This window comes from Pleurodeles waltl, chromosome 1_1 (genome assembly GCF_031143425.1).
Source record: "Pleurodeles waltl isolate 20211129_DDA chromosome 1_1, aPleWal1.hap1.20221129, whole genome shotgun sequence".
Classification (NCBI taxonomy): Eukaryota; Metazoa; Chordata; class Amphibia; order Caudata; family Salamandridae; genus Pleurodeles; species Pleurodeles waltl.
Window position 1 is genome coordinate 484,193,388 of NC_090436.1, and position 24,124 is coordinate 484,217,511.

The window sequence follows — 24,124 nt, forward strand, 5'->3', positions numbered from 1 at the left end:
GCCAACTCCCACACATCTGGAGATGCACCACCCCCAGATAAAGAAAGCCGCAAGTTCGATGCAGCTGGTAAGAGAGTCGCAGCACAAGCTGCAAACCAGTGGCGCATCGTGAACTCCCAGGCACTACTTGCGCGCTATGACAGAGCCCATTGGGATGAGATGCAACATCTCATTGAACATCTGCCCAAGGACCTACAAAATAGGGCAAAACAAGTGGTTGAGGAGGGACAGACCATTTCCAACAACCAAATCCGCTCCTCCATGGACGCTGCAGATACAGCTGCACGGACAATTAATACATCTGTAACTATCAGAAGGCATGCATGGCTCCGAACGTCTGGATTTAAACCAGAGATTCAGCAAGCAGTTCTCAATATGCCTTTTAACGAAAAAGAACTGTTCGGTCCAGAAGTGGACACAGCGATTGAGAAACTCAAAAAAGACACGGACACTGCTAAAGCCATGGGCGCACTCTACTCCCCGCAGAGCAGAGGGAATTACAGCACATTCCGTAAAACACCCTTTAGAGGGGGGTTTCGGGGTCAGAGCACACAAGCCAGCACCTCACAGGCAACACCGTCCAGTTACCAGGGACAGTATAGAGGAGGTTTTCGGGGACAATATAGAGGAGGGCAATTCCCTAGGAATAGAGGAAAATTTCAAAGCCCCAAAACCCCTACTACTAAGCAGTGACTAACATGTCACTCACCCCCTCCACACAACACCAGTGGGGGGAAGAATAAGTCATTATTACAAAGCATGGCAGGAAATCACTACAGACACTTGGGTTCTAGCAATTATCCAACATGGTTATTGCATAGAATTTCTACAATTCCCTCCAAACATACCACCAAAAGCACAAAATTTGACAAAACATCATTCCAATCTCTTGGAGATAGAAGTGCAGGCACTATTGCAAAAGAATGCAATCGAATTAGTGCCAAACACACAAATAAACACAGGAGTTTACTCACTGTACTTTCTGATACCAAAGAAGGACAAAACGCTGAGACCAATCCTAGACCTCAGAATAGTGAACACATTTATCAAATCAGACCATTTTCACATGGTCACACTACAAGAAGTATTACCATTGCTAAAACTACACGACTACATGTCAACTTTAGACCTCAAGGACGCGTATTTCCATATACCAATACACCCATCGCACAGGAAATACCTAAGGTTTGTATTCAAAGGAATACATTACCAATTCAAGGTACTGCCTTTCGGATTAACAACCGCACTAAGAGTCTTTACCAAATGTCTAGCGGTAGTCGCTGCACACATCAGAAGGCAGCAAATACATGTGTTCCCATATCTAGACGACTGGCTAATCAAGGCCCATTCGTTAATAGAGTGCTCAAATCACACAAATCAGATCATACAAACCCTCTTCAAACTAGGGTTCACCGTCAACTTCACGAAATCCAACATTCTGCCGTGCAAGGTACAACAATACCTAGGAGCCATAATAGACACAACAAAAGGAGTAGCCACTCCAAGTCCCCAAAGAATTCAAAATTTCAACACCATCATACAACGCATGTATCCAACACAAAAGATACAAGCAAAGATGGTGTTACAACTACTAGGCATGATGTCTTCATGCATAGCCATTGTCCCAAACGCAAGACTGCACATGAGGCCCTTACAACAGTGCCTAGCATCACAGTGGTCTCAAGCACAGGGTCATCTTCTAGATCTGGTGTTAATAGACCGCCAAACTTACCTCTCGCTTCTGTGGTGGAACAACATAAATTTAAACAAAGGGCGGCCTTTCCAAGACCCAGTGCCACAATACGTAATAACAACAGATGCTTCCATGACAGGGTGGGGAGCACACCTCGATCAACACAGCATACAAGGACAATGGAACGTACATCAAACAAAACTGCATATAAATCACCTAGAACTTCTAGCAGTTTTTCAAGCACTAAAAGCTTTCCAACCAATAATAGTTCACAAATACATTCTCGTCAAAACAGACAACATGACAACAATGTATTATCTAAACAAGCAAGGGGGGACGCACTCCACGCAGTTAAGCCTGCTAGCACAAAAAATTTGGCGTTGGGCAATTCACAACCAAATTCGCCTAATAGCACAATTTATACCAGGGATCCAAAATCAACTCGCAGACAATCTCTCTCGAGATCACGAACAGGTCCACGAATGGGAAATTCACCCCCAAATTCTGAACACCTATTTCAAACTCTGGGGAACACCGCAGATAGACTTGTTTGCGACGAAGGAGAACGCAAAATGCCAAAACTTCGCATCCAGATACCCACACAAACAGTCCCAAGGCAATGCCCTATGGATGAACTGGTCAGGGATATTTGCTTACGCTTTTCCTCCTCTCCCTCTCCTTCCTTACCTGGTAAACAAACTCAGTCAAAACAAACTCAAACTTATATTAATAGCACCAACTTGGGCAAGGCAACCCTCGTACACAACGCTGCTAGACCTATCAGTAGTACCCTGCATCAAATTGCCCAACAGGCCAGACCTGTTGACACAACACAACCAAAAGATCAGACACCCAGATCCAGCATCGCTGAATCTAGCAATCTGGCTCCTGAAATCCTAGAATTCGGGCACTTACAACTTACCCAAGAATGTATGGAAGTCATAAAGCAAGCCAGAAGGCCATCCACCAGGCACTGCTATGCAAGTAAATGGAAGAGGTTTGTTTGCTACTGCCATATTAATCAAATACAACCATTACACACAACTCCAGAACATGTAGTGGGTTACTTGCTTCACTTACAAAAATCTAACCTGGCTTTCTCTTCCATTAAAATACACCTTGCAGCAATATCTGCATACCTGCAGACTACCTATTCAACTTCCCTATAAGATACCAGTCATTAAAGCATTCATGGAGGGCCTTAGGAGAATTATACCACCAAGAACACCACCTGTTCCTTCATGGAACCTAAATGTTGTCCTAACTAGACTTATGGGTCCACCTTTTGAACCCATGCACTCCTGCGAAATACAGTTCCTAACCTGGAAGGTTGCATTTCTCATCGCCATTACTTCCCTAAGAAGAGTAAGCGAGATTCAGGCGTTTACAATACAAGAACCTTTTATACAACTACACAAGAATAAGGTCGTCCTAAGGACTAATCCTAAATTTTTGCCAAAGGTTATTTCACCGTTCCATCTAAATCAAACCGTGGAACTTCCAGTGTTCTTTCCACAGCCAGATACCGTAGCTGAAAGGGCACTACATACATTAGATGTCAAGAGAGCATTAATGTATTACATTGATAGAACAAAGAACATCAGAAAGACTAAACAACTATTTATTGCATTTCAAAAACCTCATGCAGGAAACCCAATATCAAAACAAGGTATAGCCAGATGGATAGTTAAATGCATCCAAATCTGCTACCTTAAAGCTAAACGACAGCTGCCCATTACACCAAGGGCACACTCAACCAGAAAGAAGGGTGCTACCATGGCCTTTCTAGGAAACATCCCAATGCAAGAGATATGTAAGGCAGCCACATGGTCTACGCCTCACACATTCACCAAGCACTACTGTGTAGACGTGTTATCCGCACAACAAGCCACAGTAGGTCAAGCCGTATTAAGAACATTATTTCAAACTACTTCCACTCCTACAGGCTGAGCCACCGCTTTTGGGGAGATAACTGCTTACTAGTCTATGCAAAACATGCGTATCTACAGCGACAGATGCCATCGAACTGAAAATGTCACTTACCCAGTGTACATCTGTTCGTGGCATCAGTTGCAATAGATTCGCATGTGCCCACCCGCCTCCCCGGGAGCCTGTAGCAGTTTGGAAGTTACCTTCAACTATTTGTATATGTATCATCTCAACCTTAAATAGGTACATACTTAGTCACTCCATTGCATGGGCACTATTACTACAATTCAACTCCTACCTCACCCTCTGCGGGGAAAAACAATCGAAGATGGAGTCGACGCCCATGTGCAATGGAGACAAAAGGAGGAGTCACTCGGTCCCGTGACTCGAAAGACTTCTTCGAAGAAAAACAACTTGTAACACTCCGGCCCAACACCAGATGGCGAGCTATTCAAAACATGCGAATCTACTGCGACTGATGCCACGAACAGATGTACACTGGGTAAGTGACATTTTCATTTCTCTCCGCTGACGTTTGGACATGTATTTCTCTCGCTCTGGTATCCCTCGGCTTGGTCTATTCCTTTTCTGTCTTTCTTTCAGCAATGTTATTGTTTTTCGATCACTTTTTCACTATCTAATGCACTCAACCCCAATTTCTACATCGGGGTCGGTTGGCCGACCTTCGGGGCACCAGCACCCGCCTGGGGCTACTACTGTATGTGGTGTCGAGAAATGCAGGGCTGATGGAATGCACTCTATTTTGGTTTTGCCCTCAAAGCCTTTCAAAATTTCCCCCACACCGAACAACACTTGGTGTGTAACCTGTGCTTGTCCCCAGATCATAAAGAAGAAACCTGCAACACCTGTCGGTCTTTTCGATCCAAAACTACCTTCTGGGACCGAAGAGCGTGTCGATTGGAGATGACATCGAAGACACCAGATGACACTCCTGATATCTTTGGAGAAGAGCATGCACAGGATATACAACAAGAGACTTTCTCCATAGAAGATTTGGAGTTTGATGTTCAATCAGACTTCGACATTCAGCCTCTTACCTTGGCGCATCCTGTGAGTACATCAGCCCGGACCTCCTATGCAAAGACTCTAAAAAAGCTTCCAGTCGACACAAGGCTTCTGATCCAAAAGCTTCAGAACTGAAAATGATGCCTCCAGAGACATTCTTTGGATGCAGCTTTACCAGTGGAGCCAATCCTCAAAATAATGGACGTTCATCAGCGCCAGCTCTATATTCAGAAGGGAACAGGACAAATGATTGCTTCTACTCATGAGCCAATTAATAGGAAACGTACTTTCCTAGAGACTTTGGACACGGCTTCTCCACCTGAAAAGATCTCCAAGGACAAGGCTTCAGTTCAACCTCTGCTTTCTCCACCACACTCTCCTGTGCTTCCTCTTACTCCTCCACCATCTCCACAATCTCCTCCACCTAATTTTGAGCCACAATTTTCTCCACAAGACTCACCATCACCTCAGGGAGATGATTTTGGGGATATTCTTCAAGACATAGACTCATGGGATTCATATGATCCAGATCCCATAATTCCAAATGATCCGGATGTATTCTCTGCATGCCCTTCACCTCCTGAAGACGCAACCTCATATCAGCAGGTCATAGCACGGGCAGCTGCATATCATAATGTACAAATGCATTCTGACCCAGTTGAGGAAGATTTTCTCTTTGATACACTGACTACCACCCAGAGAGAAATTCAGTTTCTTCCCATGCTACCGGGCATGCTCAGACATTTTTAAAGAGCCTTTTAGATCCAGAATTATTACTCCAAGGGTTGACAAGAAATATAAGGTGGCCCTTACAGACCCTATATATATATTCGGTCACAAATATCCCCTGATTCTGTCATTGTCAGCACGCCATGTAAAGGTGCTAACAGTTAGTCAACGGGAGATGCACCTCACCCTGACAAAGAGTAAAAAACTAGATGCAGCAGGAAAGCGAGTCGCTGCAGAAGCAGCCAATAATTGGCATATCGCCAATTCACAGGCACTCCTAGCACTCTACGATAAGGCCCACTGGGATTAGATGGAAGACCTACTCCAATATCTCCCAGAGGAATATCGCAAAAGGGGACAAGAAGTAGTTTCTGAGGGCCAAAATATTTCAAATAATGCTATTAGGTGTGCTACTGATGCAGTGGATACTGCTGCAGGTGGTATTGATACCAGTATCATTCTCAGAAGACATGCTTGGCTCAGATGTTCAGATTTTAACCAGTTCTTCATATGCCTTTTGACAAAGAACATTTGTTTGGGCAGGAGGTAGACACCACTATAGAAAAGCCGGAAAAGGATTCAGAAACAGCAAAGGCTATGGGGGCTCTACTCACTACACCACAAAGGGGTCATTTTCATTGCCTACAATTCAGGGTAGGTTTCAAACCCTCATCTAATGAGCCCTCCACCTCATAAACTAAGCAAGGCACCCACTTCTATTATAGAGGTTCCTTTAGAGGTCCATACAGAGATGCGAACAATAAAGGCAGAGGAAAGGCATCCACCTTTAGAGGAGTCGCCTCCAATACATACCACTCCAGTAGGGGGAAGAGATATGCATTTTTATCAACAATGGTCCAATATCACCACAGATCAGTCGGTTCTATCAATTATCCAACATGGTTACTGCCTAGAACTAATTTTTACCCCACCACATATTTCCCCTCGCGTTCACAGGCTTTCACAAGACCATCTTGGTCTTTTAAAAGAAGGGGTACAGTCCCTTCTTCTGAAAGGGGCTATAGTTTCAGTTCCCCTCTCACAGCAAGGTTTGAGTATAGTCCATATACTTCCTCATACCAAAGAAGGATGGGTCACTAAGACCAATTCTAGATCTCGGACCACTCAATCTATACATTCTTTCATAGCATTTCCATATGGTCACTTTTCCAGATATCATTCCCCTTTTACAGCAGGGCGACTTCATGATAGGTCTAGATCTGAAGGAAGCATACTTTCACTTTCCCATTCACCTAGCACACCGTAAACACCTAGGATTTGTTACTGCGGGGAAACATTATCAATTCAAGGTTTTACCATTCAGGGTGACAACCGCTCACAGCATGCGGTAGTTGTGGCATTCCTCAGAAGACAACACATACATGTCTTTCCATACTTGGACGATTGGCTCATCAAACCCAGTACCATCCAGCAATGTCAGCGTCATATTCGAACCACAGTAGACCTTCTCCACACTCTGGGGATCACAATCAAATTTTTCAAATCCCACCTCCAACCTCTACAGATACAGCCCGATCTGGGGGCAGTTCTCAATACTCAGTCTGCTTTGGCATAACAAAACCCAGCTCAAATTCAAGCTTTTTAGACTTTCCTTTCACAGCTACAACAAAACCACTCTTACACAGTGAGGACAGTGATGCAGTCATTAGGGATGATGGCGTTGGGATATTGTCATCATTTCCCATGCCAGACTAAACATGTGCTCCTTACAGCAGTGTCCATCTCGTCAGTGGTATCAGTCACAGGGTCATACCCAAGCTCTAGTGTTGTTGGATCGCCAGACTTGCCGCTCTCTGCAATGGTGGAATCCCACCAACCTTTCCAAGGGGCGGCCTTTTCAAGACCCTGTGATTCGGTTAACTCTGTCTAAGGATGCATTACAGACAGGTTGGTGAGCACATCTCAAGAACCTCACAATACAGGGTTTATGGGATCCAGTTCTGCAGACTTCTCACATCAATTATTTGGAGTTATAGGCAGTTTTATTTTAGCACTCCAAGCTTTTCTACCTCAACTCTCCCACAAAGTGATTCTAGTCCGTACAGACAACATATCAGCCATATATTATCTGCATAAACTGGGGGGGTGGGAGGCACGTCTTCTTAGCTGCCTCTTCTTGCCTAGACAATTTAGAAATGGGTAATTTATCACCACATTCACGTACAGGCAGAGTATCTCCCAGGGATGGACAACCAGTTTGCAGACCTCAGCAGAATGCAGCAACAAGTCCACGAATGGTAACTTCACTCCCTGGTACTTCATCAGTACTTTCAAAGGTGGGAGACCCACCGCAGAAAATTCAAAATACCAAAACTTTGCATCCAGATACACACCCTCAGTCCAAGGGCAATGCTCTATGGATGAATTGGTCAGGGATATTTGCTTAGGCTTTTACACTTGTCCCACTCATTCCGTCTCTAATTCACAAACCGAGACAAACATCACCCATGGTTCACAACAGTGTTTGATATGTTGGTGGTTCCTCATGAGAAACTCCCCAGTAGGCTGGACCTTCTCACTCAGTCACGGTCAAATCCGACATCCAGATCCCAAGACACTCAATCTTGCGATATAGCTCCTGAGGTCATAGGATTTGGTTATTTGACTCTCCCCTTAGAATGTATGACAATTCTTAGGGAGGCATGTAAACCTACAACTAGAAGCTGTTATGCTGAAAAATTGAAGCGTTTTGTTGGCTATTTCAACCTAAACACATTGACCCACTCATATCCTCAGTTCAGGACATTGTTTGTTTACTGCTACATTTACAAAAGACTTCATTTGGCGGCTATAGCTGCTTACCTTCAGAACAGACAATTAAAGATTCTAGTTATTAAAACCTTCATGAAAAGTCTCAAAAGAGACATTCCGTCTAGGGTTCCCCCAGTCCCATCATGGAACCTAAATGTTGTTCACACTAGACTCATGGGTCCACCCTTTGAGCCTGTGCATTTTTGTTCTTCGCAGTTTCTTTCATGGAAGGTGGTCTTCTTGGTAGCCATCACTTCTGTAAGTGAAATACAGGCTCTGACTTTAGAAGAACCATTCCTCCAGTTAAATAAAGATAAAGTGGTTCTTAGGACAAATCCTAAATTCTTCCAAACATGGTTTCACCATTTCATAATAATCAGTCAATTGAGTTACCTGCTTTTTTCCGCACAACCAGGCTCTGTTGCAGAGAGAGCTCTTCACACACTGGATGTTAAAATTGCTCTTTTGTATTATATTGACAGAACTAAACAGTTTAGGAAATCCAAACAGATTTTTGTACTACTCTCCATGCCTCATAAACGCAATCCCATTAAAAAAAAAAAAAAAAAAAAACGGTATAGCCAGATGGATAGTCAAGTGTATTCAAACTTGTTATCTTAAAGCTGATGGACAGTTGCCTATTACTCCTAGGGCACATTCCACTAGAAAAAAGTGTGCGCCTATGCCTTTTTTTAGGTAACATTCCAATAGCTGAATAGGTAAACCTGCTACTTGGTCTACACCACATACATTTACTAAACACTATTGTTTGGATGTTTTAGTATGGCAACAAGCTAATGTTGGTCAAGCGGTGCTTAGGAAAATAATGTAAGCCACTCCAACTCCTACAGGCTAGCCACCGCTTATTTGAAGGGGACTGCTTTACAGTCTATGCAAAGCATGTGTATCTACAGCAACACATGCCATAGAACGGAAAATGTTACTTACCCAGTAAACTTCTGTTCGTAGCATGTAGTGCTGTAGATTCACATGCACCCTCCTCCCTGGAAGCCTGTAGTTGTTTTGGTGGCATTCTTATATACATTTTGTATATATGTAAATACACTGCGTGGCCATCTCTTTCTCTTACTATCTATATGTACTCCTTGCCTCACCCGGATGCGGGAAAACAATCAAACAAAAGACTTAATGCCCATGCGCAGTATCATCGAGAGGAGGAGTCACTCGATCTTGTGACTGGAAAAGATTATTTGATTAAAAACAACTTGCAACACTCCGGACCCAACACTAGATGGCGAATTTATGCAAAGCACATGAATCTACAGCACTACATGCCACAAACAGATGTCTACTGGGTAAGTAACATTTTCCTTTTGTGTTTATTAATAATCACATCCGTACAGAGACAAAGAGTTAACCGGTAAGAAACAGCCAGTGTAATTTTGTCACAGTTGGGGTAGGTAGATACACACTGTGCAAATCATTAACGCACTAAGTAGACGCCCCCCTTTACATTTTCACATGTTTAAACAGTTTGAACAGTAAAGATCCCCGGAAATTACTAATAAAAGTTCAGAGGAGTAGTATGAATTGAGCCAATTGTCTTCATCATCGCCCAGCTCTTCCCTATCAGCAGAAGAAAATTAATAAGAACTTCTAAGGTCTGTTAATCTGGTAAGGAGACCCACCCAGACCTCCAAATCCTCTGTGGCCTTATCACGTCTACAGTGTCTCAAGCAAATCTCTTCAGCCACCGCCCAGGCGGCCACATCGCCACCCATCGCTCCATACTTGGCCCCGCTGACCCATCCAACTAATTGCTACCTGCCAATTAGCCAAAAGCAGGAGAAAGTGTAAGAATTTATAAGCCATCTTTCAGCCCTTCATCCAGGAGATCTCTTCCGACAAGCACACCGCAGCCTCCTTAATCGTAGGTATCCTCACCGCTCCACTCACACATTCCGCTACTCGCAACCAGAATGCTGACATGTCCAGGCTATACCATGCAAGATAAATAGCGTAGTCACCAGGGGAGAAGACCTGGGACAATCAAGAGATTTACTTGGGTCCATTCTATAGAGCATCACAGATGTTGCGGTGTAACAAATTGAAGTGAATAAGTTTGAACCTGGCATTACTTGATATTGTAGGGCTGGAAATGGGGCACACCTCTGATCTGCGGTCAGAGCTTGTATTAGAGGGTAACTAGATGACGACTTCCACCCAACTCCATCAGGCCCTGAATGGTCTGCGATGTAGCTGGGCCCACCGGATATGCATGCCACAACTCCCACACAATGGTAGTAATACTAGCATAATGAAGGAATTGTTTAGGAATAAGTTCCCTAGTGTTTCGCATCCACCCTCCCTCCAGCTCGAGACAGCCACCGATTAGAACAGCACCTGAAAGGCTGGTAAATCCCAAAATACAAAGTTCGATGGCATCTGTCGCTGTAGATACACATGGTATGCATTAGCTCGCCATCTGGTGTTGGGTCGGAGTGTTACAAGTTGTTTTTCTTCGAAAAAGTGTTTTTGAGTCACTGGACCGAGTGGCTCCTCCTTCTGTGCTCATTGCGCATGGGCGTCGACTCCATCTTCGATTGTTTTCTTTCCGCCATCGGGTTCGGACGTGTTCCTGTCGCTCCGAGTTTCGGAACGGAAAGATAGCTGAAAACGGAAGATTTTCGACGGTATCGTTGCGATCCGGTTCGAGATAAACACATACGACAACGCATTGAACATCGAAGCGCTTCGGTGCCCTTCGGGGTAGATTTCGGCACACCGTCGGGGCCTAGTCGGCCCGACCGCGTGGAGAACAACGCTGATGGATCGGACCCCGTTTCGATTCTGCCCTGAATGCCACAACAAATATCCTTATACGGACCAACACTCGGTCTGTAACCTGTGCCTGTCACCCGAGCACAGCGAAGAATCCTGTGAGGCCTGTCGGGCGTTTCGGTCCCGAAAAACTCTGCGCGACCGTCGAGCGAGAAGACTGCAGATGGCGTCCACGCCAAAAGAGCATCGACAGTTCGAGACAGAAGAGGAACAGGAGGAATCCTTTTCCATCCAGGATTCAGACTCCGACGAACTCGACCATCCAAAAACAGTGAGTAAGACGTCGAGATCAGAAATTAAAAAAGGCAAAAAGGCCCAGGGGACGCCACTGCCAACCGGCCATGGCTCAACCCAAATTCACGGTGACCAACAATCGGCACCGAAAAAGGCCCATTCAGTGTCGAGATCGTCCGACTCCGGTCGAGACACCGGCACGCAGCCTCCTCGGGACCGAGAGAGTGCTAAAGAGAAGCATCGACACCGAGAGTTCGGTGTCGACACGGATCGACGCCGAGACAGTGGCGCCGAAGATCATAGAGGCCAAGATTTTTCGGCACAAAAGAAGAGGAAGGTTACCTCGGAGCCGAAAAAACAAACAACAGGGTTTTCGGAGCCAAAAAAAGCACCAACAGACCCAGTTTCAGGCTCCTATACTGAAGAACTTTCTATGTCTTCACAAATGAAAAGACACAGATTCGAACAGGAACTGCAATCCACTGAAGTGGATCACACGCAGAAGCGTATCTTTATTCTGCAGGGGACAGGGAAGATCAGTACCCTTCCACCTGTCAAAAGAAAGAGAACACTTCAGTTTGTAGCACGAGAGGCTCCTCAGCAACAAACAGCAAAGACGGTAACACCTCCTCCCTCGCCTCCACCTGTAACTCCGGCTTCACCAACTTACACCCCGTCACATTCGCCAGCTCACACCGCCATGAGCCACGACGACCAAGATCAAGACGCGTGGGACTTGTACGATGCACCAGTGTCTGATAACAGCCCAGACACATACCCAACTAGGCCATCACCACCTGAGGACAGCACAGCCTATTCACAAGTGGTGGCTAGAGCAGCTCAGTTCCATAATGTGGAACTACACTCTGAACAAGTAGAGGATGACTTTTTATTTAACACCCTCTCCTCCACCCACAGCTCCTACCAAAGCCTGCCTATGCTCCCAGGCATGCTTCGCCATGCAAAGGAGATCTTCAAAGAGCCAGTCAACGCCTAGAGTGGACAAAAAATATAAGGCGCCTCCTACGGACCCTGTATTCATCACCTCTCAGCTGCCACCAGATTCTGTGGTGGTAGGGGCTGCCAGAAAACGGGCAAATTCACACACTTCTGGGGATGCACCTCCCCCAGATAAAGAAAGCAGAAAGTTTGATGCAGCCGGGAAAAGGGTCGCTGTCCAGGCAGCAAACCAGTGGCGCATCGCAAACTCACAAGCGCTGCTAGCGCGATACGACAGAGCCCACTGGGATGAGATGCAGCATCTCATTGAACATCTCCCAAAAGATCTACAAAAAAGAGCAAAACAGGTTGTTGAAGAAGGTCAAAACATTTCCAACAATCAAATACGCTCCTCTATGGATGCAGCAGACACAGCCGCAAGGACCATTAATACGTCGGTTACCATCCGTAGGCACGCATGGCTCAGAACGTCTGGATTCAAGCCGGAAATTCAGCAGGCAGTACTTAACATGCCAGTAAACGAAAAAATGCTGTTCGGTCCGGAGGTCGACACAGCCATAGAAAAGCTCAAAAAGGACACTGACACTGCCAAGGCCATGGGCGCACTCTACTCCCCGCAGAGCAGAGGATCTTATACCACCTTCCGCAAAACACCTTTTAGAGGAGGGTTTCGGGGTCAGGCCACACAAGCCAGTACCTCACAGTCCGCACCGTCCACCTACCAGGGACAGTACAGGGGAGGCTTTCGGGGCCAGTATAGAGGAGGGCAATTCCCTAGGAATAGAGGAAGATTTCAAAGCCCCAAAACCACTACCAACAAGCAGTGACTCACACGTCACTCACCCCCCCCACACAACACCAGTGGGGGGAAGGATAGGTCAATATTACGAAGCATGGGAGGAAATAACTACAGACACATGGGTCCTAGCAATTATCCAACATGGTTATTGCATAGAATTCCTGCAATTCCCTCCAGACATACCACCAAAATCACAAAATTTATCAAACCACCATTCACAGCTTCTAGAGATAGAAGTTCAAGCACTACTGCAAAAAAATGCAATAGAATTAGTACCAAGCACACAAATAAACACAGGAGTTTATTCACTGTACTTCTTGATACCAAAAAAGGACAAAACACTGAGACCAATTCTGGACCTCAGAGTAGTAAACACATTCATCAAATCAGACCACTTTCGCATGGTCACACTACAAGAAGTGTTACCATTGCTCAAAAAACACAACTACATGACAACCCTAGACCTCAAAGACGCATATTTCCATATACCAATACATCAATCACACAGAAAATATCTAAGGTTTGTATTCAAAGGAATACATTACCAATTCAAAGTATTGCCTTTCGGTTTAACAACCGCTCCAAGGGTATTCACAAAATGCCTAGCAGTAGTCGCTGCACACATCAGAAGGCAGCAAATACATGTATTCCCGTATCTAGACGACTGGCTAATCAAAACCAGTTCGCTCACACAATGCTCAAACCACACAAATCAAGTCATACAAACCCTCTACAAACTAGGGTTCACCGCCAACTTTGCAAAATCCAACATTCAGCCAAGCAAAGTACAGCAATATCTAGGGGCCATAATAGACACGACAAAAGGAGTAGCAACGCCAACTCCACAAAGAATTCACAATTTCAACAGAGTCATTCAACACATGTCTCCAAATCAAACAATACAAGCAAGAACAATACTACAGCTCCTAGGCATGATCTCCTCATGCATAGCCATTGTCCCAAACGCAAGACTGCACATGAGGCCCTTACAACAATGCCTAGCCTCACAGTGGTCTCAAGCACAGGGTCACCTTCTAGATCTGGTGTTAATAGACCGCCAAACTTACCTCTCGCTTCTATGGTGGAACAGTATAAATTTAAACAAAGGGCGGCCTTTCCAAGACCCAGTGCCACAGTACGTAATAACAACAGATGCTTCCATGACAGGGTGGGGAGCACATCTCAATCAACACACCATAAGAGGACAATGGAACATACATCAAACAAAACTGCATATAAATCATCTAGAATTATTAGCAGTTTTTCAAGCACTAAAAGCTTTCCAACCAATCATAACCCACAAATACATCCTTGTCAAAACAGACAACATGACAACGATGTATTATCTAAACAAACAAGGAGGAACACATTCAACGCAGTTAAGCTTATTAGCTCAAAACATATGGAAGTGGGCAATCCACCATCAAATTCGCCTCATAGCACAGTTTATTCCAGGGATCCAGAATCAACTGGCAGACAATCTCTCTCGAGATCACCAACAAGTCCACAAATGGGAAATCCACCCACAAATTCTGAACACCTACTTCACACTCTGGGGAACACCTCAGATAGACTTATTTGCAACAAAAGAGAACGCAAAATGTCAAAACTTCGCGTCCAGATACCCACACAAGCAATCCCAAGGCAATGCCCTATGGATGAACTGGTCAGGAATATTTGCTTACGCTTTTCCTCCTCTCCCTCTCCTCCCTTATCTAGTGAACAAATTGAGTCAAAACAAACTCAAACTCATTTTAATAGCACCAACGTGGGCAAGACAACCCTGGTACACAACACTGCTAGATCTTTCTGTAGTACCCCACATCAAACTGCCGAACAAACCAGATCTGTTAACGCAACACAACCAACAGATCAGACACCCAGATCCAGCATCGCTGAATCTAGCAATCTGGCTCCTGAAATCCTAGAATTCGGACACTTACAACTTAGCCAAGAGTGTATGGAGGTCATAAAGCAGGCCAGAAGGCCATCCACTAGACACTGCTACGCAAGTAAGTGGAAAAGATTTGTTTGTTACTGCCATCATAATCAGATACAACCACTAGACGCAACTCCAAAACATATAATAAATTACTTGCTCCATTTACAAAAAGCAAGGCTAGCCTTCTCTTCTATTAAAATACACCTTGCAGCAATATCTGCATACCTGCAGACTACCTATTCAACTTCCTTGTATAGGATACCAGTCATCAAAGCATTCATAGAAGGTCTTAAAAGAATTATACCACCAAGAACACCACCTGTTCCTTCATGGAACCTAAACGTGGTCCTAACAAGACTCATGGGCCCACCTTTCGAACCCATGCACTCTTGCGGAATACAATTCCTAACCTGGAAAGTTGCCTTTCTCATCGCCATTACATCTCTGAGAAGAGTAAGTGAAATTCAAGCGTTCACAACACAGGAACCTTTTATACAAATACATAAAAATAAGGTCGTCCTACGACCTAATCCAAAATTTTTACCAAAAGTTATTTCACCGTTCCATCTAAATCAAACAGTAGAACTACCTGTTTTTTTCCCACAGCCAGATTCTGTGGCTGAAAGAGCACTACATACATTAGATGTCAAAAGAGCATTAATGTACTACATTGACAGAACAAAGAACATCAGAAAGACTAAACAGCTATTTATTGCATTCCAAAAACCTCATGCAGGTAACCCAATATCAAAACAAGGTATAGCCAGATGGATTGTTAAATGCATCCAAATCTGCTACCTTAAAGCAAAAAGACAACTGCCCATTACTCCCAGGGCACATTCAACCAGGAAAAAAGGTGCTTCAATGGCCTTTTTAGGAAACATCCCAATGCATGAAATATGTAAGGCAGCCACATGGTCTACGCCTCACACATTCACCAAACACTACTGTATAGATGTGCTATCCGCACAACAAGCCGCAGTAGGTCAAGCTGTATTAAGAACTCTATTTCAGACAACTTCTACTCCTACAGGCTAATCCACCGCTTATGGGGAAATAACTGCTTACTAGTCTATGCATACCATGTGTATCTACAGCGACAGATGCCATCGAACTGAAAATGTCACTTACCCAGTGTACATCTGTTCGTGGCATCAGTCGCTGAGATTCACATGGGCCCACCCACCTCCCCGGAAGCCTGTAGCAGTTCAGAAGTTACCTTCAATTTTGTACATTTGTATATATATTATTTAAACCTTTAATAGGTACATACTTACACATTTCATTGCGCGGGCACTATTACTATAGTACAACTCCTACCTCACCCTCTGCGGGGAAAACAATCGAAGATGGAGTCGACGCCCATGCGCAATGAGCACAGAAGGAGGAGCCACTCGGTCCAGTGACTCGAAAACACTTCTTCGAAGAAAAACAACTTGTAACACTCCGACCCAACACCAGATGGCGAGCTAATGCATACCATGTGAATCTCAGCGACTGATGCCACGAACAGATGTACACTGGGTAAGTGACATTTTCATTCCTGGGTGAAATGACTTTCCCCAATACCACCTGAATTGCACGTTCCCACATAGAGGCAGCATGTCATATAATATGTGGTGCAGGAGCTGCTCTCCTGCCCCCTGTCATCAGAATTTGTGGGCGAGGTGTGACCCTTGCCTCATCCATCAACACAGACTTCTGCCAGTTGCCTTCCACCGCACAATAGTGTGCTGCATACCGGTGCTGGAAGGCTCAGTAATATTGCTCCAGATTAGGAACCAGTAAGCTGGAGCACTCACTCCAAGGGTCGAAACAGGAAGTCCCTCACTACTGTACTCCATGTTCCTGCCCAAATCAATGTGGTAAGAAGGGAGAACTGCTGAAGGCCACCAGTGGTAAAATATCGAAAGCATGTTGGCTAGAATACGAACAACTTGGCAGGAACACCATATTTGAAATGACCACCCAGTTCATGAGGGACAGAGAAAGCGAGTTCCAGAACTGTACGGAGGAGCTCCGGCCCTCCATCACCCACCCGATGTTATACTGGCTGCACTCTGTGGAGAGTGGGCCACCGTTATACCCATGTTCCTGGAATTTATCTGTCTCAGTCCAGAGGGGCACAAGTAGTAAGACTATCGCCTCACAAGAAGCCAATACCCCCAAGAAAAACACTAGCGATTTCCTGTGGTTGATTAGTAGTCCTGATTGGTTCCCCAAATGCGGTGGGATAGAGGGTGAGAGACTGCAGTGGTGCTGAATTGACAAACAAGCGTGTCATCAGCATACAAGAACACCAGATGAGTGACGTCCCCTACTTTGATACCACATTCTGACATAAGCTGCCTGATCTGGACAGCTAAAGGTTCCAGTGCTATGGCAAATAAAAGGGGTGATAGCAGACATCCCTGCCTTGTTCCTCTGCCTACGTCCCATGACTCTGAGCAGAGCCAGCCCAGTCGCATCCTGGCAGTAGGGCTGGTATATAACAGGTGTACCCAGGCACACAACTGTACACAAAATCCCATTGCTTGCTTGAGATAATGCCAGCTAATACGGTCAAATGCTTTATCAGCATATCAATATCAATGAAGACTCAGACTGCTCCCAGGTATGAAATCGCAACAGGCGCACATTGTTCTGCTGGGACTGGCCCTCTGTGTCCTCGACCTTGTCCTTTAGGATACAGGACATGACCCTCAGTTTGGAGCCTGTTGTTTGAGCTGCCACACCTGGGATTGCAGGGTGGAAATATTGGATTTGACTGACTCAATCAATCAATCAAAGCATTTGTAAAGCGCACTACTCAATCGTAAGGGTCTCAAGGCGCTGGGGGGGCTGCTACTGTTCGAGCAGCCAAGTCTTGGTTAGTAGGTCCTGTGTCTGTTGCAGGTGGATAGGAATAGTGTTCCACGTCTTGGCGGCAAGGTGGGAGAACGATCTGCCACCGGTGGTCATTCTGTGGATGTGTGGGACGGTGGCGAGGGCAAGGTCAGCAGAGCCAAGCTGTCGGGTCAGGTTGTGTAGGAGAGCCGTCTGTTGAGGTATTCTGGTCCGGTGTTGTGCAGTGCCTTGTGAGCGTGGGTGAGGAGTTTGAATGTGATTCTCTTGTTGACTGGGAGCCAGTGCAGGTCTCTCCGGTGGGCTGTGATGTGGCTGTGCTGGGGGATTTCCAGGATGAGGCGTGAAGAGGCGTTCTGTATGCATTGCAGTCTTTTCTGGAGCTTGCCCGTGGTTCCTGCGTAGAGGGCGTTGCCGTAGTCTAGTCTGACTCCACCTTTTCCTTACTTTGGGGAGATCTGTCCACAGAAGGTTCACTTTGATTAACACCCTTGCAGTGTGCCCTTTCAGGGCGACTCTCACTCCGTGGTAGTAGAGGAGCCATGCTCCCAACTCCACCTTCAAAGGACCAGCCAGAAGGACTGCGATCCACAGTCCTCCCCTTTCATGGGAAAGGAAGGGGAAAATCACAAGGAGGCAGGATAAGATGGATCATCCCTGATGAATAAGAGCAAGACAAGTCAAAGTAAAATACTGTACAGTGAGGGCCCAGAGTACCAAATATTAGGGAATTGGCTGATGTCCACTGCTGAGACTTTTGAAGCCAATAATAAGTCCAACTCTTCCCCCAGGTAAAGCCCAATGTCACTGCAGGCATCTCGATGACTGTGTAGCCCCAAGAACTGTCACTGTCCGTGGATGGGTCAAGTTCTCCCTGCCCATTACTCAAAGCGCCAGGCTGGTGCAGTTGTCAATGCACCTCTGAGTACCCCCGCTCCTGCCACCCAAGGGGAAGACTCACCAGGTCATCAATGTGCACAGGGCATTGGTATCTGCACCTGCCGACACTCCCGTTCCAGGCTCAGGAAAGACTTGTGTAGGCATCAACCTCTATGTATGTGGGACTATAGGGACAGACACACCCTGGTCCCCCAGCTCACGGACTCCAGAACCGGTGGAGCTCCCCTAAAGACTTGCGTCCTTCAAAGTGCGCCGTATTGGGTGAGTGCTCAGTCCTCCCAGCCCCATAGCTGGTGAATTCTCACAGGTGGGGCTCTTCCGACCCCTCCCCCCCCCCCCCCCAAAAAAAAGGAAAACAGGCCCAGGCCAGGGGGAAGGGAGCCAGGAATGGAAGCCCCAGCTGCAAGGCAAGGTCTCAAGGTGAGCTCACCGTGCTGCCAACCCTATAATAGGAGGCTCCTAATGCGGCCTGGGCCTCTACTGGGGTGCGCGTCGTATCCGGTGAACAGTGCTCCTGCCCACAGTATACCCCTGCATCACACCCCCGCAACCACTGGGCAAAGGCGGGTGTGGAGGAGAGCTGGCCTCATCATGGGGCCTCCAGCTGGAGATGAGCTCCGCCGCTGCCCGGAACCTCCAGATCGGCAGGCGCTGAGGACCCAGTCAAATCCAGTCACCAGCAGCTCCAAACCTCGCCGCCCGGCAGGAGAGTAGCCTCCGATATCACGACATGTTCATGTCTTGGGCTGCGCGGCACATACCAAGGGCCTCAAGGTGGAGCCCCGAATGTAGTTGCCACAGACTGGACCCCAGCATACTTCTCAGGCAGTGGTGCGGTGCGCAGGAGTGCAGATTGGTCTGTTGAGCAGCAGGTTGCGGTAGGGAGCCGGAGCTCCTGAGAAGCGTGTCCTGACTGCCATCTTGATTGGCCACGTCCCCCACTTGCATTCATTTTAAACAGTTGCTCTTTACTAAGTTAAGTGTAGGGCAGAGATGGAACAATTTTTGTGTGGTTAAAAATGGTAGTTCCAAAGTTAATCACAGGGTATAATCAAAGCTGTGTTCATCTGAGATCATTGCAAGGCTCTGTCTTCTCTATTCAAAACAGTGACTCTGCGTGGCATCCCTACCATCAGAGGTGAAGGCCTCTTGCTCCAGACCCAAGTCATACGTGGGGAGGAGATATAGTGGACCCTTCCATCACATATTGATTTTGATTAAGCGCCTTAAAACCAGAGGCCATAATAGACCATCTCGCAAAACAAAAACATTTAAGGAGAGCTCAAAATTGTCATGAGGATCAAAATAAAGGTGAAGGGTATAATGATTATGGGGCGATGAAGGCCATACATGGATTCATTTATTGCAGTTGCAAAGGTGGTCTGTTCCCATGGTTACGGTCAAATATTGTAGTCGCATCCAACAATAACCTATTGGGCATGGTACGTTTGAATTATAGGAGATCATATAAGTATAGCTTTTTCTATTGAGTGGAAGTGTTTGATGTGTAAATGTTTTACTACTCACAATATAATTAGAAGCCCATTTTGTTTCCATTAGACTGAAGCAACACAGTCTGGGTTTGGTGTCTCTGCCTTTGAATGTAGCCTGCATCAATTTTTGCATAACTGGCTGTTTTACCTTCTGTTTATTTTTTTTAGGTAATTGTCAAAAGGTTGATATACATATGCAACTAACTGATTGTGACCCTCATCCTTTTTTGTATTTTCCATTTTTGTTTATTTTTAGCCTGTAGAAGATCGACAAAGAGTGCGAGCCATTTTGCCATATACTAAAGTTCCAGACACAGATGAGATCAGGTACTATTTACCAAATTACATTAAATAAATTATTACACTACAAAAACATACTGTGCATTTACTGGCCGATACCAAATTAGGATTGTTTTAGTTTTGACTCATAGATAGTGTTAATCACCCAAATTAATCTCTCAAAATATGGAGTAAATTGTGTTTTTATGAAGTCATGCACCACTGCCTATTCAGAGTATTCTCTCTATTACGGGATTGTTAATAATATATATATATATTTTAAACTTCCTTTATGCTGGCTGGATATCGAAATATCTTTAAAACCGATAGAAAATGTCTAAAAGTAATATTTGTGTAAAGTCAACATTTTGTTTTACATCAAATGTGGAAAACAAACTAAACAAACCCTATACCGTATTGTCTAACTGGGCCTATATCTTGTTTTACTTCCACGCCCCTTTAAAAGAGAAATACTGCGTTGTCATTTTCAGTAGACTTTCAGTAGCCAAAAACGTTCGCAATTCTAGCATGCAACTTAGTCACATTTAGCCCCTCAGTCCCTTTTTTATTTTCATCACAGTGAGTGATTCTATAGAAATCAGGGCTATTCTCTTTAATGTTTCAAAAACGATTGCGTTTTATCTGCTGTTGCGTGTCCAACAGTTTTTTAAATGTGAACTTAACATGACAAGAGTGTTAATCACTAGGAAATGTATTGGGAAACGGTACTTTACCCTCTGGCTAGACACTGTGGGACCTCTGTCTGCTTCTGTTAAACACCGCAAAAAAATGAGGGTTACCCTTGATAGCAATCTCTCATGCAAACTGCAAATTTCTAAAATTACAAGCATTTGTTTTTGGCATTTTAAGCTTTTGAATGCTTTTGAGACATTTTCTTTTGACAACAAGGAATTGTAAGCTTTTGAGGAAAATTCTGACTACAGTACCAGTTTGCTATTTCAGTCAAGGAGTTATCACGTTTATCTAGTTTGTCAAGTTTATGCTAACTCCTGCAATCTGCAGCCCTGAAAGAAACTGATCAGAAGACTACAGTTAATTCAAAATGCCGCATCCAAACCTTTGCTAAAAGTGCAGTCTAGGACCGTTCTTCTGGCTTCCAGTGACTCAAAGAATTCAATTGAGATCTTTTGTCATTCGTTACAAGATTTTTCCTGGTTGTTCCTCATCTGTTTTGTTAAATACAATCAACATTCATAATCATTCTCAACCTCTTCTATCAGGAGGCACATTTCTTTTGACTGTTCTAAAAGCTACTACTTCCCTCTTTGGGGAGAGAATATTCTTCCATGTGGCATTCAAACAATGGAATTGTTTACTGGAAGAGCTACGTTTCTAATCAGGTTAGTTAAACAAACTAAATACTTTTCTATTCAAAGCTATACTCAGCCAATCCTGATAATGGTCTTAGTTGTTGTCCTCCCATAATGTTGTTTAAAAGGTTAACATAACCACCAGCGCGTGCTGTGCCTGTCGTGCTGTGTTTGTGCTTCTGCATCAGACGCACGAAAGGTGATGGGAGGAATGCTTGCAGTAAGTGACTCCTCAAGCAGTCGCTCCGGATAGCATACCAGCTCACTCTTCTTTTGCTCACTATAGCATCTCACAGTGGACTTGGCCATTTGGAAATCAGTCTTTGGCCTGCTCGAGTAGGAAGAGTCCAGCATGAATTAAAACAAAAGCAACCCAAAACCCGTTTATCCCAGATACTCCTCTTCGGTTGGGAGTAGCTTATTTTCAGTGACACAGTGAGCACCGGACCCACATGGGCAGATGTATTGCAAGCATTACTCTCATCAGCCTTTGTGTGTTTTATGTAACACCCTAAGTGGCCAGGGGTGCACACATCCGTAGGCCGTCACCCCTTGGGATCACATGCCATTAAACCACACCTCAAGACAAAAAGTGAGACTGAGGGTCCAACCAAGAAAAAGGTGCGCCAGAAACTGAAAAGAAACCGAGTGAGACAACAGAAAGGACAATCTCAGCTAACTCGTTGGTCCGGCTACGATGGTTCTAATGTGAGGGATCGTAATATAATTAAAAAGCCGGGTCAGGATCTGTAAACTGCCATTTTTTGTGACAGTAAAAAGGCACAAAGAAGTTGACGGTCCTAGTGTTGCAGAAAGGATAAGCCTGTTAAGCAGAAAAGTGAATCAGGACATGAAGTAGAGGTTACTGTAAAGAAGGACTAGAAAGTGCCCAACTGAAGGATTCAATTTAAAAAGAAAAAACTAGCCTCACTAGAAAAAATGCACTCCAAACTGTTGATACTTCTGTGAAACTGACTTGGGAGGTCGCACTTCTAGACAGTGCAGCAGATGTGACAGTAGTTCCACAGACTCTCCAATATATACAGGTTGAAACACAAGATGCAAATGCAAACCCTCCAGGTATGTTTATAATGAATAAATACAAATTGAGGAGGATATACCACATACAATTAAACCAATCTTCTGGCCGTATTTATCTAATGTTTGATATTATTTTTGTAGAGGAAGACTGGCTTCCAGCATTTATAAGGAATACTCCTCAAGGTGATGAAATAATGTGAACATTTCCCTCCAAGTACTTCAAAACCTCAGGGGTAAAATATGCGGGCTGATGGGCTTTAAAATCATTTCCAGCCTCATATCAAAACCAAGCGGGATTGGATAAAAATTCAGTTCTACATGTCATTCCTTTCAGGAATGAACCCCAGTTACAACCTTAATATCTTCTGAAGCCAGAAGCCAAGCATGACATAAAAGTGATCTTAAATTATCGAGGTATTTTAGTGCCTTGCAGTGCTACAATAAACATCTGTTTCTTTCATTTTAAAACCTGATGAATAATATAGTATCTATAGATGATATAATAATTCCTGGTTCCTTTTCAGATCAATGGAACATTAAAACAGTTAAATATTGAAGGGTTTGTATACATACGCTACATTTGATAATAAAGATCCTTACTTACATGCTGATAATCATAAAGAAATATATTATTTTCAACACTGAGGTCATCGTTGCAGTCACAGAACCAGTAGTCCGCAAGAAATATACAGTTATACGCAATGGGAACACTGCAGAGTTCTGCACATAAACAGCCATCCACATTTTCCGGAAAGGTTTCCTTATTGCAATGGTACTGACTGATCGGTTCTATCAGACTTTTATTACTCTTAAAAAACAGATAGACTCCAAAAGAACCTGATTAGGAATCAGAAACATGCATATATATTTCCTAGTTTCTTGAAAATGTTCTAACAGGGCTATGAGTATTGAAAAGAAAGCATCAATGAAGCAAGTGCTTGGGGAGCAGAATTCTGGTACGTTGAGGGAACGAGACCTTATGTTAGAGCATGCATAATGATGATAATATGATTCTGAACTTCTTGGAATTTGGGCCTGTTAGGGATTTGAAGACACACTCCGTTTCAAAAGTCAATTTGACACAGTTTCAGATTTGAATTTGAGGAAAGACATTATGGACACAGATGTGAATAAAATGATTCGAAATGGTACTTACAATTTAACTCTGTACTGATCTTGAGGAGTAGTGCTACGGCCAATTGATACTGATGTATGTATGTATGTATTGATTGATTTGTTTCCAAGACTCTTGGTCCATTAGCTAATCACCCAGACCCAGAAATAATAGATATACACCTGTAACTGTTACCACCTACATTCTAAGTAAGCTGCACACACCCAGCTGCATTT

General features: G+C 44.5%; 1 protein-coding gene across 1 annotated transcript in view; it reads left to right on the plus strand.

The window, feature by feature from the left end:
• The window catches only part of RASA1 (RAS p21 protein activator 1), a 700,806-nt gene that overhangs the window by 117,983 nt on the left and 558,699 nt on the right, over nucleotides 1-24,124 (plus strand). The window contains exon 4 of the mRNA XM_069224876.1: nucleotides 20,380-20,450. Within this exon, the coding sequence (XP_069080977.1) occupies nucleotides 20,380-20,450 (71 nt within the window). The remainder of the gene's footprint in view (nucleotides 1-20,379; nucleotides 20,451-24,124) is intronic.